Source organism: Oncorhynchus mykiss, chromosome 25, assembly GCF_057628025.1.
Source record: "Oncorhynchus mykiss isolate SJ-2025 chromosome 25, ASM5762802v1, whole genome shotgun sequence".
NCBI lineage: Eukaryota > Metazoa > Chordata > Actinopteri > Salmoniformes > Salmonidae > Oncorhynchus > Oncorhynchus mykiss.
Window position 1 is genome coordinate 12,480,001 of NC_143046.1, and position 20,000 is coordinate 12,500,000.

The 20,000-nt window shown below is 47.1% G+C and overlaps 1 protein-coding gene across 1 annotated transcript in view; it reads left to right on the forward strand.

The window, feature by feature from the left end:
• arhgef9b (Cdc42 guanine nucleotide exchange factor (GEF) 9b) overlaps positions 1–20,000 on the forward strand; it is a 93,842-nt gene that overhangs the window by 65,846 nt on the left and 7,996 nt on the right. The window contains 7 exon segments of the mRNA XM_090220135.1: positions 2,853–3,032; positions 3,645–3,734; positions 6,920–7,120; positions 7,636–7,815; positions 13,870–14,102; positions 14,861–14,990; positions 15,116–15,247. Coding sequence (XP_090076261.1) covers positions 2,853–3,032; positions 3,645–3,734; positions 6,920–7,120; positions 7,636–7,815; positions 13,870–14,102; positions 14,861–14,990; positions 15,116–15,247 — 1,146 coding nt within the window.

The following is a 20,000-nucleotide window of genomic DNA, read 5'->3' on the forward strand; positions in this document are numbered from 1 at the left end:
TTGTAATATCACATTAGAGGGATGTTGCTACGGTGTTGTAATATCACATTAGAGGGATGTTGCTACAGTATTGTAATATCACATTAGAGGGATGGGATGTTGCTATGGTGTTGTAATATCACATTAGAGGGATGTTGCTATGGTGTTGTAATATCACACTAGAGGGATGTTGCTACGGTGTTGTAATATCACACTAGAGGGATGTTGCTATGGTGTTGTAATATCACACTAGAGGGATGTTGCTATGGTGTTGTAATATCACACTAGAGGGATGGGATGTTGCTACGGTGTTGTAATATCACACTAGACTTTTGGTCATGTAGTGTATCTACATAGAGATTAGAGGTTTTATTATTAGTCAATGGGGTTATGTACTGTTGTACAGGGACCATTGAGAGCTTGTTATCCAGTTGGGGGGAGGGGAGTGGGGCTGACCCCAATTGGTATGGTACTTTCGGGGATCTTTGCCCACTCAGGTGGGTCCCTTGGAGGTGGCTTGGTGGTGGATGGGGTTCTGTGAAATATGGCATCTGCTTTGAATTGTCCTATATGAATCGCCCTTGGCACCTGTGTAGGAATTTTCACCACATTGCTATCCAATCCCTTCAGAACTACAATAACACCTAAGTGGTATGGGTCAAGGGTTAGGGGTCAAGGGTTAGGGGTCAAGGGTTAGGCGTTAAGGGTTAGGGGTCAAGGGTTAGGTGTTAAGGGTTAGGGGTTAGGGGTTCTCTCTGCTGTCTTGAAGATTAGCCTACACATCAATTACTAGAGGTTAGAGGTTAGGAGAACCTAATCTCCCTGTCACCTTGCAGACTGACTGTGATTGGTCGATATTGTGGCACACTAACATGCCTACCCTAGAGTTATAATGCTTTTGATTGAAACTGCAATGGAAACATACAGTATGTAAAATAGGGAACTCAAAAACAGAACGGCATGATCAGAAAAGCCAATTCACTCCAGACTGAGGGCCATTGATTTTCTGTTGTACAGAATTCTCCATACAAGCCATAGGCTGGTTCTAGTGAACCATTCTAATGCTTTATGGTTGAAAGCTGAATGAATGGCCAGACTCTCTCTATGATCTCTCTGCTATCACCTCTCATCTGATTGACTCTTCTCCCTGAGATATTCCAGCAGGCCACTAGGAAGCATGGCGGGTGGCGGAGTTTAAGAGGCAAACTGCTGTTGAACTCTGTGTGTGTGTGTGTGTGTGTGTGTGTGTGTGTGTGTGTGTATATATATTTTGAAGTCTGTGCCTGTCTCAAGGTGACATGGAGACATTACTCAGAGTGATGGATAATGGTGGGTGGTGGAGGTGTGTGTGTGAGGGTGGTGGCTCCTACACGGAACAGACTAATGATGTCATCTCTGACTTCTCTGCTCCTCTAATAAGAAGGACCTTTACCCCTGAGCCTCCTCACAGAATACTGATAACCTCCCTCCCTGATATCACACATCACACGCACTCACACTAAACAAGGCTTTCTGTTAGCCGCTAATAGCTGGCGTTTGGCCCCAAAAAATAGAAGCTAATAAATAAAATTATCTGGGAGAAGAAAGAAAATCCCATTGTAAAATAAAGGTTGTTTTTGCCAATTCATTGATGTAATTACCAGTCGATGGAAATACAGTACATTTGACCAGTCATGCTTATCTGTCTATAGGTTCATTTGCATAATTTTGTGGAATTAAATTGCCGTGTGTGTATTTTCATTAGTCGTTATGTATCTTATTTATCAGAGCATACAGATGCAGGGCAGAACATGTGTTTTATAAACAGCAACACACACAAGTAGTTAGCGCACACACGGTAACAGAGAAAGAGTCTGACAGAAAATCTGAGCAATCCTTGATATTTATATTACATCAATGCTGCTGTAATGTTCCTGTCATTTTATAATCAGTCAGTCACAGAGCCTGTGCTGACGCTGGTGGGGTTACCTGCCTACTCTACTGTGTCTTGGTTGTTGTTGTGTTATCGAAGATGAGATGCTAATGACTTTAGCTCTGAGTGCTGTTATTAACATGCATTACTCTGTGTGGGTCTGAAGCACAAGGGACTCACTCAAATACGATTTGGGGGGGGGGGGGGGTGCACGGAATTAGGACTAAACTGACTGAATACCCCACACTTTCTTACGATAGTGATTTTTAGAGATTCATGCCTCAGCATGTTCTCTTTTCTGGTGAGCAGTGCCTCCCTACGGTGGCTGACATGACATTGTTGCTAATGGTATTTGACTTGGCTGTAAGCTTCTGATAATGACCTACTAGCATGGATCACAGAGGTTAATTCAATTTAGTCTCATTGCAGTTCAATGAAAATAGCTTGATGATATTGTGTGTGTGTTTGTGTCAGTGGAATTGAGAATAATCACTTAATCTCTCTCTCTCACTCACTCTGTCCTCCCCCATTTTCTCTCTCTCTCTCTCCACCCAAACTCTCTCTCTCTCTCTATCTTACTCTCTCTCTCTCTCTCTCTCCCTCTCTCTCTGTCCTCCCCCTTTTCTCTTCTCTCTCTCTCCACCCAAACTCTCTCTCTCACTCTCTCTGTCCTCCCCCTTTTCTCTCTCTCTCCACCCAAACTCTCTCTCTCACTCACTCTGTCCTGCCCCTTTTCTCTCTCTCCACCCAAACTCTCTCTCTCTCTCTCTCTCTCTCTCTCTCACTCACTCTGTCCTCCCCCCTTTCCTCTCTCCACTCAAACTCTCTTCCTCTCTCTTTCCTCTCTGCTCTCCATTTCTCTATCCCCACTCTCCCCCTATCTCTCTCACTCTCTCTCTCTCCCCCCACTCTCTCTCTCTTTCTCTCTCCCTCCCTCCCTTCCCTTGTTCCTTGTCTCCAGTTGATAAGTGGAGGATCTATCGTCAGCGCTGAGGCAGTATGGGACCATGTGACCATGGCCGACCGAGAGTTGGCGTTTAAGGCCGGTGATGTCATCAAGGTGCTGGACGCGTCCAATAAGGACTGGTGGTGGGGTCAGATCGACGAGGAGGAGGGCTGGTTCCCCGCCAGCTTCGTACGGGTGAGTTAGTGATACCACACGTCAACCCGGTCTTCTGACTACCCCGATTCACAGTTTACACATGTAGGATCTTCATTTGATCCAGTTTGCTAACAGCAGAAAAATAATCCTGCAGCAAAAGGAAATGTGGATTTTTATGTGGATTATAGTTAATGGATACATTTTTTGGGAAAATCAAGTCAAAATATAAATGACAACGTTTTAAGTTTGACATTTTTTTTCTTTTAAGTTTTAAGTTCTCCTGTAACAGGGTGATCAAATAAAGATCCTACATCTGTAGGGCAAAGCCGAGCCGATCCAAGCCGAGCCGAGCTATACTGGCCTGGTAACACATTTACTTTAGTAGCTGAAACCCTGCTGAACAGTGTGAAATCCAAGCCAGCACAGTTCACTTCCTGTTAGCTTCATACATTACCTGGTAAAGGCTACTTAACTGAGTAAAGGCTCCATACATTACCAAGTCAAGGCTTTCTCCAGACTCCCCAATGGCCATCCCAACCCTGACAACTCCATGCCCAGGGGCTGAACCAATTTCTCCCCACCACCCCCAGCGATTGAGTCGAGCCAGGCATTGAGTGAACCGGTGTGTTTCTGTCATTCTCTCTCTCTAAGGTCGAACCCCACCCTCCTCAACCCCAAACAAAACAGCTTTTCTATATCAACCCCATAGCAACTCCTCGGTTCCAAAACACTACGTCTAAGGTGCGTTTCCCACGTCATCAATCAACCACCCAGCCATACTCCACCCACCACCCAACGCCTCAGTCTGCCAACTCAACATCTCCCAAACATTACCCAACCAATCAACCACCCAGCCATACTCCACCCACCACCCACCGCCTCAGTCTGCCAACGCAACGTCTCCCAAACATTACCCAACCAATCAACCACCCAGCCATACTCCACCCACCGCCTCAGTCTGCCAACGCAACGTCTCCCAAACATTACCCAACCAATCAACCATCCAGCCATACTCCACCCACCACCCACCGCCTCAGTCTGCCAACGCAACGTCTCCCAAACATTACCCAACCAATCAACCACCCAGCCATACTCCACCCACCACCCACCGCCTCAGTCTGCCAACGCAAAGTCTCCCAAACATTACCCAACCAATCAACCACCCAGCCATACTCCACCCACCGCCTCAGTCTGCCAACGCAAAGTCTCCCAACATTACCCAACCAATCAACCACCCAGCCATACTCCACCCACCGCCTCAGTCTGCCAACTCAACGTCTCCCAAACATTACCCAACCAATCAACCAACGCACATCTAACGTTTCCAGAACCTGAGACACAAGATTGGGAATCATCTCAACAGGATATTTTATAGAGAAGTTACAGCCTTCTCCTTTCTGTATTACTCCTTTTTTTATATATTACAATTTTTACTCTTTTTATAGTTTGTTTATAACTGAGTCTTCGTATCGCAGTCTTCTCCTCCATGATGCGTCCCAAATGGCACCCTTTTTACCTATATAGTGGTTGAAAGTAGTGCACTATAAAGGGAATATGGTACAATTTGGGAGCACCCTCTTCCACAGTAGCACAGTAGCACATTAGCACAGTAGCACATTAGCACAGTAGCACATTAGCACAGTAGCACAGTAGCACAGTAGCACATTAGCATAGTGCCACATTAGCACAGTAGCACATTAGCACAGTAACACAGTAGCACATTAGCACAGTAGCACATTAGCACAGTAGCACATTAGCACATTAGCACAGTAGCACAGTAGCACCAGTTGTCTCCACCCGTCTCTCTGCTTGTTGTTGTGAAGCTGCATGGCGTCGTGTGTTTGGCATTACAACTGTCGCCTCTTAGATGTTCAGTAGGCACACAGTGTTTCATCATCAGGTGTTGGTTTGGCTACTGTACCAGGCATCTGATCCTCTCTAACCTACCTCTAACCCAACTCTAACCTAACTCTAACCTACCTCTAACCTACCTCTAACCTAACTCTAACCTACCTCTAACCTACCTCTAACCTAACTCTAACCTACCTCTAACCTAACTCTAACCTACCTCTAACCTACCTCTAACCTATCTCTAACCTAACTCTAACCTCTAACCTACCTCTAACCTACCTCTAACCTAACTCTAACCTCTAACCTACCTCTAACCTACCTCTAACCTAACTCTAACCTACCTCTAACCGACCTCTAACCTACCTCTAACCTACCTCTAACCTACCTCTAACCTCTAACCTACCTCTAACCTCTAACCTACCTCTAACCTCTAACCTACCTCTAACCTACCTCTAACCTCTAACCTACCTCTAACCTCTAACCTACCTCTAACCTCTAACCTCTAACCTACCTCTAACCTACCTCTAACCTCTAACCTACCTCTAACCTCTAACCTACCTCTAACCTACCTCTAACCTTACTCTAACCTCTAACCTAACTCTAACCTAACTCTAACCTCTAACCTACCTCTAACCTACCTCTAACCTACCTCTAACCTCTAACCTACCTCTAACCTCTAACCTACCTCTAACCTACCTCTAACCTAACTCTAACCTAACTCTAACCTCTAACCTACCTCTAACCTACCTCTAACCTAACTCTAACCTCTAACCTAACTCTAACCTAACTCTAACCTCTAACCTACCTCTAACCTACCTCTAACCTACCTCTAACCTCTAACCTACCTCTAACCTCTAACCTACCTCTAACCTACCTCTAACCTAACTCTAACCTAACTCTAACCTCTAACCTACCCCTAACCTAACTCTAACCTAACTCTAACCTCTAACCTACCTCTAACCTAACTCTAACCTCTAACCTAACTCTAACCTAACTCTAACCTACCTCTAACCTACCTCTAACCTACCTCTAACCTAACTCTAATCTACCTCTAACCTCTAACCTACCTTTAACCTCTAACCTACCTCTAACCTACCTCTAACCTCTAACCTACCTCTAACGCACCTCTAACCTACCTCTAACCTACCTCTAACCTCTAACCTACCTCTAACGCACCTCTAACCTAACTCTAACCTAACTCTAACCTAGCTCTAACCTAGCTCTAACCTACCTCTAACCTAACTCTAACCTACCTCTAACCTACCTCTAACCTCTAACCTACCTCTAACCTAACTCTAACCTTTAACCTACCTCTAACCTAGCTCTAACCTACCTCTAACCTAACTCTAACCTACCTCTAACCTAACTCTAACCTACCTCTAACCTAACTCTAACCTACCTCTAACCTCTAACCTACCTCTAACGCACCTCTAACCTACCTCTAACCTAACTCTAACCTAGCTCTAACCTCTAACCTACCTCTAACCTACCTCTAACCTAAAACTAACCTACCTCTAACCTACCTCTAACCTAAAACTAACCTACCTCTAACCTCTAACCTACCTCTAACCTACCTCTAACCTAACTCTAACCTACCTCTAACCTAACTCTAACCTACCTCTAACCTCTAACCTACCTCTAACGCACCTCTAACCTACCTCTAACCTCTAACCTACCTCTAACCTCTAACCTACCTCTAACCTCTAACCTAACTCTAACCTACCTCAAGCTGAGCGGTGTGTTTTGGATGTATGTGTGAGTGTGTCTACAGCTCAATGCTGGAACAAAGATCCCCTCTGTCTCTGTACCTGTCCCTCTGTCCCTCTGTCTCTCTCTCTCTCTCTCTCTCTCTGTCCCTCTGTCTCTGTCCCTCTGTCTCTGTCCCTCTGTCTACTCTCCTCTGAGCCCCAGAGCTGGAAACTACAACCTGAAACTGGAACAAGTGATTAAAAGATGTCTGGAAGAGGAAGAGATGAACTAAGAGATGTGATGTTTTCTGTGTTAAAGCCTGATAGTAGTAGTATATAGTCATCATTTTATCTCCCATTCAGGAGTATGTGTGTTGGTCTCCTCAGCTGTGGGTGAACCAGGAGGATGGGGGGGTGGAGCCTGTGGAGGGGACCAGTGAAATGGCTAACGGTCACCTGGATCCGACCAACGACTGCCTGTGCCTGGGCTCGCCGCTTCAGAACCGTGACCAGATGAGAGCCAACGTCATCAATGAGATTATGAGCACAGAGAGACACTACATCAAACACCTCAAGGACATCTGTGAGGTACACACACTTACAGTACATACGTGCACACGCATACATACACACACACCTACTCTGCACACTTGGGAAAACGCATGCATGCACACACACACACACAATACACCACACACATACACACACACACACACACACACACACACACACACACACACACACACACACACACACACACACACACACAAACCGACAAACACACACACACATGCAGGGGTACGTGAGCTCTCTTGGAACAGTAGTCTAACTGTGGTGAATTGATTACAGCAGTAGTCTAACTGTGGTGAATTGATTATAGAAGTAGTGTTTAAAACTAGACTCAATCTGCTTTCATGATTCTCTCCAGGGATATATGGGAGAGTACAGGAAAATATGTTGAAATGTGGGAACCCACACACCAGCACACACACACACACTCAGACACACACACACAAGCATGAGCACAGACACACATACACACACACACACACAATCCTTTGCTCATCCCCATCCTACTGTATGTATACTTATCTTTCTTCCAGGGCTACCTGCGTCAGTGTAGGAAGAGGGTAGACATGTTTAACGATGACCAGCTGAGGGTGATCTTTGGGAACATCGAGGACATCTACCGTTTCCAGATGGGCTTCGTTAGAGACCTGGAGAAACAATACAACAACGAGGAACCACACCTGTCTGAGATAGGACCCTGCTTTCTAGAACATGTAAGTTACTACCCAGATAGGACCCTGTTTTCTAGAACATGTAAGTTACTACCTAGATAGGACCCTGCTTTCTAGAACATGTAAGTTACTACCTAGATAGGACCCTGCTTTCTAGAACATGTAAGTTACTACCTAGATAGGACCCTGCTTTCTAGAACATGTAAGTTACTACCTAGATAGGACCCTGCTTTCTAGAACATGTAAGTTACTACCTAGATATGACTCTGCTTTCTAGAACAGGTAAGTTACTACCCAGATAGGACCCTGCTTTCTAGAACATGTAAGTTACTACCTAGATAGGACCCTGCTTTCTAGAACATGTAAGTTACTACCCATATAGGACTCTGCTTTCTAGAACAGGTAAGTTACTACCTAGATAGGACTCTGCTTTCTAGAACATGTAAGTTACTACCTAGATAGGACCCTGCTTTCTAGAACATGTAAGTTACTACCTAGATAGGACCCTGCTTTCTAGAACAGGTAAGTTACTACCTAGATAGGACCCTGCTTTCTAGAACATGTAAGTTACTACCAAGATAGAACCCTGCTTTCTAGAACATGTAAGTTACTATCTAGTTAGGGCTCTGCTTTCTAGAACATGTAAGTTACTACCTAGATAGGACCCTGCTTTCTAGAACATGTAAGTTACTACCTAGATAGGACTCTGCTTTCTAGAACAGGTAAGTTACTACCTAGATAGGACCCTGTTTTCTAGAACAGGTAAGTTATTATTCAACACCAAGATGATATTCAGATTGGAGCCGAGGGGATGGCTGCCGTTTTACAGGCTCCTAGCCAACTGTGCTATTTTGTGTGTTTTTTCACATTGTTTGTAACGTGTCTCAATCGCTGCAACTCCCCAACAGGCCTTGGGAGAGGCGAAAGTCGAGTCATGCGTTCCCCGAAACATGACCCACCAAACCACGCTTCTTAACACCCGCCCGCTTAATCCGGAAGCCAGTTGCACCAATGTGTCGGAAGAAACAGCTTTCAACTGACGACCGAAGTCAGCCTGCAGGTGCCCGGTCCTACACAAGGAGTCGCTAGAGCACGATGAGCCACGTAAAGCCCCCCCGCTGTGCCACCCGGGAGGCCCCTATTTGTAACTTATTTTGTACATAATGTTGAGGCTACTGTCCCTTTTGACCAAAAAGAGCTTCTGGATATCAGAACAGCGATTACTCACCTCAAACTGGATAAAGATATTTTCTTTAATGAGTCTGACGTGAAGAATATAATGTTGATCCCAGACAAGGCCCAAATCCCCATCATTCGCATTAAGAAAATAAGGAAATGTAGGGGACACAGATCAGGGTGCCTTGTGAGAATTCGTCGGCGAGTGTGTAACCCGCCTCTACCATCCGTTCTATTGGCCAACGTACAATCACTGGAGAATAAACTGGATGAGCTCCATTAAAGACTATCCTACCAGCGGGACATTAAAAACTGTAACATCTCATGTTTCACCGAGTCGTGGCTGAACCACAACACATAATAAACAGTTGGCTGGGTTTTCCATGCATCAGCAGGACAGAACAGCTGTGTCTGGTGAGACGAGAAGTGGGAGTGTGTGTCAATGTCTAATATTAACGTAGTCTCAAGGTATTGCTCACCTGCGGTAGAGTACCTCATTATAAGCTGCAGACCACACTATCTACCAATCTATATTTTTCATAACCATCTATTTACCACCACAAACTGACTCTGACACTAAGACACACTCAACCAGCTGTATAAGGCCATAAACAAACAAGAAAATGCTCATCCAGAAGTGGCGTTCCTAGTGGCCAGGGACTTTAATGCAGGTAAACTTAAATCTGTTTTACCTTATTTCTATCAGCATGTCACATGTGCAACCAGGGGGAAAAATCCTCTAGACCACCTTTACTCCACACACAGAGACGTGTACATAGCTCCCCCTCGCCCTCCATTTGGAAAATTTGACCATAATTCTATCCTCCTGATTTCTGCTTACAAGCAAAAACTAAAGCAGGAAGTACCAGTGACTCGCTCAATACGGAAGTGGTCAGATGACGTGGATGCTACAGGACTGTTTTGCTAGCACAGACTGGGACATGTTCTGGTATTCATCCAATGGCATTGAGGAGTATACCACCTCTGTCACCTGCTTCATCAATAAGTGCCTCGACGACGTCGTTCCCACAGTGATCATACGTACATATCCCAACCAGAAGCCATGGATTACAGGCAACATCCGCTGAACACTAATTAAACACGCGTATAAGAAATCCTGCTATGCCCTCAGTCAAACCATCAAACAGGAAAAGCGACAATACAGGGCAAAGATTGAATCCTACTACACCGTCTCTGACGCTCGTCGGATGTGGCAGGGCTTGAAAACTATTATGGACTACAAAGGGAAACCCAGCCGCGAGCTGCCCAGTGACACAAGCCTACCAGACAAGCTAAATGCCTTTTATGCTCGCTTCAAGGCAAGCAACACTGAAGCATGCATGAGAGCATCAGCTGTTCCAGATGACTGTGTGATCACGCTCTCCATAGCCGATGTGAGCAAGACCTTTAAACAGGTCAATATTCACTGCAGGGCCAGAAGGATAACCAGGACGTGTACTCAGAGCATGCACGGCCAACTTGCAAGTATCTTTACTGACATTTTCAACCTCTCCCTGACCGAGTCTGTAATACCTACATGTTTCAATACCACCATAGTCCCTGTTCCCAGGAAAGTGAAGGTAACCTGCCTAAATGACTACAGCCCCATAATGCTCACGTCGGTAGTCATGAAGTTCTTTGAAAGGCTGGTCCTGTCTCACATCAACACCATTATCCCTGAAACCCTAGAACCACTTCAATTTGCATACCGCCCCAACAGATCCACAGATGACGCAAACTCAATTGCACTCCACACTGCCCTTTCCCAACTGGACAAAAGTGTGAATTCTGTTCATTGACTGCAGCTCAGCGTTCAACACCATAGTGCCCACAAAACTCATCACTAAGCTATGGACCATGGGACTAAACACCTCCCTCTGCAACTGGATCCTGGACTTCCTGACGAGCCGCCCCAGCTGGTAAGGGTAGGCAACAACACATCTGCCATGTTGATCCTCAACACGGGGGCCCCTCCGGGGTTTTAATCCTCTCCTTTACTCCCTTTTCACCCACAACTGCGTGGCCAAGCACGACTCCAACACCATCATTATGTTTGCTGGTGACACAATGCTGGTAGGCCTGATCCCCGACAACAATGAGACAGCCTATAGGGAGGAGGCAGAGACCTGGCAGTGTGGTGCCAGGACAACAGCCTCTCCCTCAACGTGAGCAAGACATAGGAGGTGATTGTGGACTACAGGAAAAGGATGGCCGAACACGCCCCCATTCATATCAACGGGGCTGTAGTGGAGCAGGTTGAGAGCTTCAAGGTCCTTGGTGTCCACATCACCAACAAACTAACATGGTCCAAGCACACCAAGAAAGTCATGAAGAGGGCACAACAACGCCTTTTCCCCCTCAGGAGACTGAAAAGATTTGGCATGGGTGCCCAGATCCTCAAAAAATTCTACAGCTGCACCATCGAGAGCATCCTGACCTGTTGCACCACCGCCTGGTATGGCAACTGCTCGGCATCTGACCATAAGGCACTGCAGAGGGTAGTGCGTATGCCCCAGTACATCACTTGGGCCAAGCTTCCTGCCGTCAGGACCTCTATACCAGGCAGTGTCAGAGGAAGGCCATAAAAATTGTCAAAGACTCCAGTTACCCAAGTCATAGACTGTTCTCTTTGCTTCCGAACGGCAAGTGGTACCGGAGCACCAAGTCTAGGTCCAAAAGGTTCCTTAACAGCTTGCTCAACTGCTTCCTGATCGGCCGCCCCCAGGTGGTAAGGGTAGGTAACAACACATCCGCCACACTGATCCTTAACACGGGGGCTCCTCAGGGGTGCATGCTCAGTCCCCTCCTGTACTCCCTTTTCACTCATGACTGCATGGCCAGGCACGACTCCAACACCATCATCAAGGTTGCCGATGACACAACAGTGGTAGGCCTGATCACTGACAACAATGAGACAGCCTATAAGGAGGTCAGAGACCTGGCCGTGTGGTGCCAGGACAACAACATCTCCTTCAATGTGATTCAACTGCTCGGCCTCAGACCACAAGACACTACAGAGGGTACATCACTGGGGTCAAGCATCCTGCCATCCAGGACCTCTATACCAGGCGCTGTCAGAGGAAGGCCCTAAAAATTGTCAAAGACTCCAGCCACCCTAGTCTTGGACTGTCCTTTCTGTTACCACACGGCAAGCGGTACCGGAGCGCAAAGTCTAGGTCCAAGAGGCTTCTTACCATCTTCCAACATTCCGACTCCTGAACAGCTAATCAAATGGCTACCCAGAACCCTCTTTTACGCTGCTGCTACTCTCTGTTTAGTAACTATGCATAGTCACTTTAACTCTTCCTACATGTACATATTACCTCAACTAACCGGTGTCCCCGCACATTGACTCTGTACCGGAACCCCCATATAGCCTCCACATTGACTCTGTACTGGTACCCCCATATAGCCTCTACATTGACTCTGTACCAGTACCCCCCTATATATAGCCTCCACATTGACTCTGTACCGGTACCCCCATATAGCCTCCACACTGACTCTGTACCGGTACCTCCTGTATATAGCCTCCACATTGACTCTGTACTGGTTCTCCCTGTATATAGACTCCACATTGACTCTGTACTGGTACTCCCTGTAAATAGCCTCCACATTGACTCTGTACTGGTACTCCCTGTATATAGCCTCCACATTGACTCTGTACTGGTACTCCCTGTATATAGCCTCCACATTGACTCTGTACCGTACCCCCCTGTATATAGCCTCCACATTGACTCTGTACTGGTACTCCCTGTATATAGCCTCCACATTGACTCTGTACCGTAACACCCTGTATATAGCCTCCACACTGACTCTGTACCGGTACCCCCCTGTATATAGCCTCCACACTGACTGTACCGGTACCCCCTTATAGCCTCACTATTGTTATTTTACTGCTGTTTAATTATTTGTTACTTTTAGTTTCTATTTTTTATAGAAACACTTATTTTTCTTAAAACATCTTAACTGCATTGTTGTTTCAGGGCTTGTAAGTAAGCATTTCACTGTAAGGTCTACTACACCTGTTGTATTCAGCATTTCCCTGTAAGGTCTACTACACCTGTTGTATTCAACATTTCACTGTAAGGTCTACTACACCTGTTGTATTCAGCATTTCACTGTAAGGTCTACTACACCTGTTGTATTCAGCATTTCACTGTAAGGTCTACTACACCTGTTGTATTCAGCATTTCACTGTAAGGTCTACTACACCTGTTGTATTCGGCATTTCACTGTAAGGTCTACTACACCTGTTGTATTCAGCATTTCACTGTAAGGTCTACTACACCTGTTGTATTCAGCATTTCACTGTAAGGTCTACTACACCTGTTGTATTCGGCGCATGTGACAAATAACATTTGATTTGATTTGATTTGAAGATAGAGGCTGAACAACCTTATGATTCCTGCAGCAGGATTTATTGTTTCAAATCACAAATGAATCATCTCCTCATCTCCTCATCTCCTCATCTCCTCATCTCCTCATCTCCCCATCTCCTCATCTCCCCATCTCCCCATCTCCCCATCTCCTCATCTCCTCATCTCCTCATCTCCTCATCTCCTCATCTCCTCATCTCCCCATCTCCTCATCTCCTCATCTCCTCATCTCCCCATCTCCTCATCTCCCCATCTCCTCATCTCCCCATCTCCTCATCTCCTCATCTCCTCATCTCCTCATCTCCTCATCTCCTCATCTCCCCATCTCCTCATCTCCTCATCTCCTCATCTCCTCATCTCCTCATCTCCCCATCTCCCCATCTCCTCATCTCCTCATCTCCTCATCTCCCCATCTCCTCATCTCCCCATCTCCTCATCTCCCCATCTCCTCATCTCCTCATCTCCTCATCTCCTCATCTCCTCATCTCCTCATCTCCCCATCTCCTCATCTCCTCATCTCCTCCATTGTTGTTGTGTCCCACAGCAAGACGGCTTCTGGATCTACTCTGAGTACTGTAACAACCACCTGGACGCCTGTATGGAGCTGTCCAAGCTGATGAGAGACGGGAGGTACCAGCACTTCTTCGAGGCCTGCCGTCTGCTGCAGCAGATGATCGACATCGCTATCGACGGCTTCCTCCTCACACCCGTACAGAAGATCTGCAAATACCCCCTGCAGCTGGCCGAGCTGCTCAAATACACTGCACAGGAACACAGGTAGGATTATAGACACACACACACACAAAGTCAGTCATTCAGCTGTGTTTGTCTCATCTGGCTCCAGGTCATTCACAAATCACACTCTCACAGCCAGACAGGGGCAGGAGCCAACACTCGTAACTCTATCTGCCAGATATCTGTCTCTCTGTCTGCCTGTAAGTCTGTCTCTCTCTCTCTCTCCCTGTCTGTATGTCTGTCTGTCTGTCTGTCTGCCTCAGTCTGTGAGGAGTGTGTGAAAGTGTAGTGTGTCATGTGTCTGCAAGATGGAGGATAGGCCTGCTTCCACAGATAGACACAAAACACACACACACACACACACACACACACACTTACTAACACACACACTGATCTGGCACACACAAACCTGTAGCAATAGCGACTGCGTTAAGGTGTGATTCATCCCCCTGAAATTACCTGTGTTCCGTCTCCATAGTGACTATTACTATGTGGTGGTTGTAATGTGTCTTCTGTCTCCATAGTGACTATCTCTATGTGGTGGTTGTAATGTGTGTTCTGTCTCCATAGTGACTATCGCTACGTGGTGGTTGTAATGTGTGTTCTGTCTCCATAGTGACTATCGCTACGTGGTGGTTGTAATGTGTGTTCTGTCTCCATAGTGACTATCTCTACGTGGTGGTTGTAATGTGTGTTCTGTCTCCATAGTGACTATCGCTACGTGGTGGTTGTAATGTGTGTTCTGTCTCCATATTGACTATCGCTACGTGGTGGTTGTAATGTGTGTTCTGTTTCCATAGTGACTATCGCTACGTGGCGGCGGCGCTGGCGGTGATGCGTAACGTCACTCAGCAGATCAATGAGAGGAAGAGGAGGCTGGAGAACATTGACAAGATCGCCCAATGGCAGGCCTCCGTCCTAGACTGGGAGGTACATACTGTACACCACTCGGAATTAACCAACCCTCAACGGAGTGTGTGTGTGTGTGTTTAAAACGAGCGTCTTTAGGTCCTTGAATAGTGCTAAATAAAGATATGTATTATTATTGTCCCCAGGGTGATGACATCCTGGACCGGAGCTCGGAGTTGATCTATACAGGAGAAATGTCTTGGATCTACCAGCCCTATGGACGCAGTCAGCAACGGGTCTTCTTCCTCTTTGATCACCAGCTGGTCCTCTGTAAGAAGGTATGAAACCTGCCTTCTCTGTCCTGAAAACCTCCCATCTCTGTCCTGAAACCTCCCCTCTCTGTCCTGAAACCTCCCCTCTCTGTCCTGCTCCAAACCAGTTCAGGTATATATAGAAGGTATGAAACCTCCCCTCTCTGTCCTGAAACCTCCCCTCTCTGTCCTGCTCCAAACCAGTTCAGGTATATATAGAAGGAATGAAACCTCCCCTCTCTGTCCTGAAACCTCCCCTGTCTGGCCAAACACACACACACACACACACACACACGCACACACACACACACACACACACACACACACTGCTCGGGGATGTCTGCGGGACATGCTTAATTATGAATCCCTCATCTTTGTTCTTGAGTTTCTTATTCACAATGTGCAACACAACATGTGTAATGGCTGCCCTCAGGGCGTGTTGGTGGCCTGTTGCATGCTCCTCTCTCTCTCTTCCTTTCTTCCTTCCTCCTCTCATCCTCTCCTCCCCTCCTCCTCTCCTTCCCTTCTCCTCTCATCCTCTCCTTCTCTCATCCTCTCCTCCCCTCCTTCTCTCCTCCTTTCCTCCTCTCCTCCTCTCCTCTCCTCCCCTCCTCCTCTCCTTCTCTCCTCCTCTCCTCCCCTCCTCCTCTCCTCCCCTCCTCCTCTCCTTCTCTCATCCTCTCCTTCTCTCCTCCTCTCACCCTCTCCTCCCCTCCTCTCATCTTCTCCTTCTCTCCTCCTCTCCTCCCCTCATCCTCTCATCCTATCCTCTCATCCTCCTCTTCTCTCCTCCTCTTTTCCCCTCCGCTTCTCATCCTCTCCTTCACCCCTCTTTTCCCCTCCTCCTCTCATCCTCTCCTCTCCTCCCCTCCTCTCATCCTCTCATCCTCTCCTTCTCTCCTCCTCTTCTCCCCTCCTCCTCTCACCCTCTCCTTCTCCCTTCATCCTCCCCTCCCCTCCTCCTCCCATCCTCTCCTCTCCTCCCCTCCTCTCATCCTCCCTCAGGGAGTGGCTGCCCTCAGGGCGTGTTGGTGGCCTGTTGCATGCTCCTCTCTCTCTCTTCCTTTCTTCCTTCCTCCTCTCATCCTCTCCTCCTCTGCCCCCCTCCTCCTCTCAACCTCTCCTTCTCCCCTCCTCCTCTCATCCTCTCCTCCCCTCCTCCTCCCATCCTCTCCTCCTCTCCTATTATCATCCTCTCCTCCCCTCCTCTCATCCTCTCCTTCTCTCCTTCTCTCCTCCTCTCCTCCTTCTCCTCCTCAAATATCCTCCTCTCCTCTCATCCTCTCATCCTTAACAGTACGTGGAGACCAGACACATCTGATCTCAACAGGCTAATTTACTGAATCCTGCTGGTACATGGATTCTCTCTATTTTAAATACACTATATACACATGTAAACTCAGCAAAAAAATAAATGTTCTCTCACTGTCAACTGCATTTATTTTCAGCAAACTTCACATGTGTAAATATTTGTATGAACATAACGAGATTCAACTACTGAGACATAAACTGAACAAGTTCCACAGACATGTGACTAACAGAAATGGAATAATGTGTTCCTGAACAAAGGGGGGGTCAAAACCAAAAGTAACAGTCAGTATGTGGTGTGGCCACCAGCTGCATTAAGTGCTGCAGTGCATCTCCTCCTCATGGACTGCACCAGATTTGCCAGTTCTTGCTGTGAGATGTCCCACTCTGCCACCAAGGCACTTGCAAGTTCCTGGATATTTCTGCGGGGAATGGCCCTAGCCCTCACCCTCCGATCCAACAGGTCCCAGACGTGCTCAATGGGATTGAGATCCGGGCTCTTCGCTGGCCATGGCAGAACACTTACATTCCTGTCTTGCAGGAAATTACGCACAGAATGAGCAGTATGGCTGGTGGCATTATCATGCTGGAGGGTCATGCCAGGATGACCCTGCAGGAAGGGTACCACATGAGGGAGGACAATGTCTTCCCTGTAATGCACAAAGTTGAGATTGCCTGCAATGACAACAAGCTCAGTGATGTTGTGACACACCGCCCGACCATGACGGACCCTCCACATTCAAATCGATCCCGCTCCAGAGAACAGGCCTCAGTGTAACGCTCATTCCTTATACGATAAACGCAAATCCAACCATCACCCCTGGTGAGACAAAACCGCGACTCATCAGGAAAGAAAACTTTTTGCCAGTCCTGTCTGGTCCAGCGACGGTGGGTTTGTGGCCATAGGCAACGTTGTTGCCGGTGATGTCTGGTGAGGACCTGCCTTACAATAGGCCTATAAGCCTTCAATCTAGCCTCTCTCAGCCTATTGTGGACAGTCTGAGCACTGATGGAGGGATTGTGCGTTCCTGGTGTAACTCGGGCAGTTGTTGTTGCCATCCTGTACCTATCCCGCAGGTGTGATGTTCGGATGTACCGATCCTGTGCAGGTGTTGTTACACGTGGTCTGCCACTGCGAGGACGATCAGCTGTCCGTCCTGTCTCCCTGTAGCGCTGTCTTAGGCGTCTCACAGTACGGACATTGCAATTTATTGCCCTGGCCACATCTGCAGTCCTCATGCCTCCTTGCAGCATGCCTAAGGCACGTTCACGCAGATGAGCAGGGACCCTGGGCATCTTTATTTTTTGTGTTTTTCAGAGTCAGTAGAAAGGCCTCTTTAGTGTCCTAAGTTTTCATAACTGTGACCTTAACTCTCTGTCTTAACGACCATTCCACAGGTGCATGTTCATTAATTGTTTATGGTTCATTGAACAAGCATGGGGAAACAGTGTTAAAACACTTTACAATGAAGATCTGTTAAGTTATTTGGATTTTTATGAATTCTCTTTGAAAGACAGGGTCCTGAAAAAGGGACGTTTCTTTTTTTGTTGAGTTTATGTAGACACCCCTTCAAATTAGTAGATTTGCCTATTTCAGCCACACCCGTTGCTGACAGGTGTATAAAACCGAGCACACAGCCATGTAATCTCCATAGACAAACATTGGTTGTAGAATGGCCTAAGCGAAGAGCTTAGTGACTTTCAACGTGGCACCGTCAGAGGATGCACCTTTCCAACAATTCAGATTGTCAAATTTCTGCCCTACTAGAGCTGCCCTGGTCAACTGTAAGTGCTGTTATTGTGAAGTGAAAACTTCTAGGAGCAACAACAGCTCGGCTGGGAAGTGGTAGACCACACAAACTCACAGAACGGGTCCAACGATGGCGGGAGCTCGTAGCGTGTGAAAACCAGCTGTCCTTTCGTCTGTTGCAACTCTCACTACCGAGTTACAAACTGCCTCCGGAAGCAACATCAGTACAATAACTGTTTGTCGGGAGCTTCATGAAATGGGTTTCCATGGCAGAGCAGCCGCACACAAGTCAAAGATCACCCTGTGCAATGCCAAGCCTCGGCTCGCCGCCATTGGACTCTGGAGCAGTGGAAACACATTCTCTGGAGTTATAAATTACACTTCACCATCTGTCAGTTTGATGGACGAATCTGGGTTTGGCAGATGCCAGGAGAACGCTACCTGCCTGAATGCTTAGTGCCAACTGTAAATTTTGGGGGAGGAGGACAAATGTTCTGGGGCTGTTTTTCATGGTTCGGACTAGGCCCGTTAGTTCCAGTGAAGTGAAATCTTAATGCTACAGAATACAAGGACATTCTAGGCGATTCTGTGCTTCCAACTTTGTGACAACAGTTTGGGGAAGGCCCTTTCCTGTTTCAGCATAATGCCCCCGTGCACAAAGCGATGTCCATACAGAAATAGTTTGTCGAGATCAGTGTGGAAGAACTTGACTGGCCTGCACAGAGCCCTGACCTCAAACCCATCAAGCACCCTTTGGATGAACTGGAAAGCCGACCGCGAGCCAGGCCTAATCGCCCAACATCAGTGCCCAACCTCACTAATGCTCTTGTGGCTGAGTGGCAGCAAGTTCCCCCAGCAATGTTCCAACATCTAGTGGAAAGCCTTCCCAGAAGAGTGGGGGTTGTTATAGCAGCAATGTTCCAACATCTAGTGGAAAGCATTCCCAGAAGAGTGGAGGCTGTTATAGCAGCAATGTTCCTACATCTAGTGGAAAGCCTTCCCAGAAGAGTGGAGGCTGTTATAGCAGCAATGTTCCAACATCTAGTGGAAAGCCTTCCCAGAAGAGTGGAGGCTGTTATAGCAGCAATGTTCCAACATCTAGTGGAAAGCCTTCCCAGAAGAGTGGAGGCTGTTAAAGCAGCAATACAGTACAGAGCCCAGTACACAGCCCAGTACAGAGCCCAGAACACAGCCCAGTACACAGCCCTGTACACAGCCCAGTACAGAGCCCAGTACACAGCCCAGTACACAGCCCAGTACAGAGCCCAGTACACAGCCCAGTACACAGCCCAGTACAGAGCCCAGTACACAGCCCAGTACACAGCCCAGTACAGAGCCCAGTACAGAGCCCAGTACACAGTCCAGTACCAGACTAACTCTCTGTCTGTCCTAAACAGGATGGACTACCAGACTACCTCTCAGTCTGTCCTAAACAGGCTGGACTACCAGACTGCCTCTCTGTCTGTCCTAAACAGGCTGGACTACCAGACTACCTCTCTGTCTGTCCTAAACAGGCTGGGCTACCAGACATGATCTTTATATAATGTTGAAGATATTTTAGGATGATATCTGTAGTCTTAATGCTTTAATAAGTGCAGGATTGTTCCCATCTCTGCCTCATTGTGTTGAATGCCCACTGGTATAAGAAGTCTGTAGTTCACAGCTGTACATATCTCTATCTCATTGTGTTGAATGCCCACTGGTATAAGAAGTCTGTAGTTC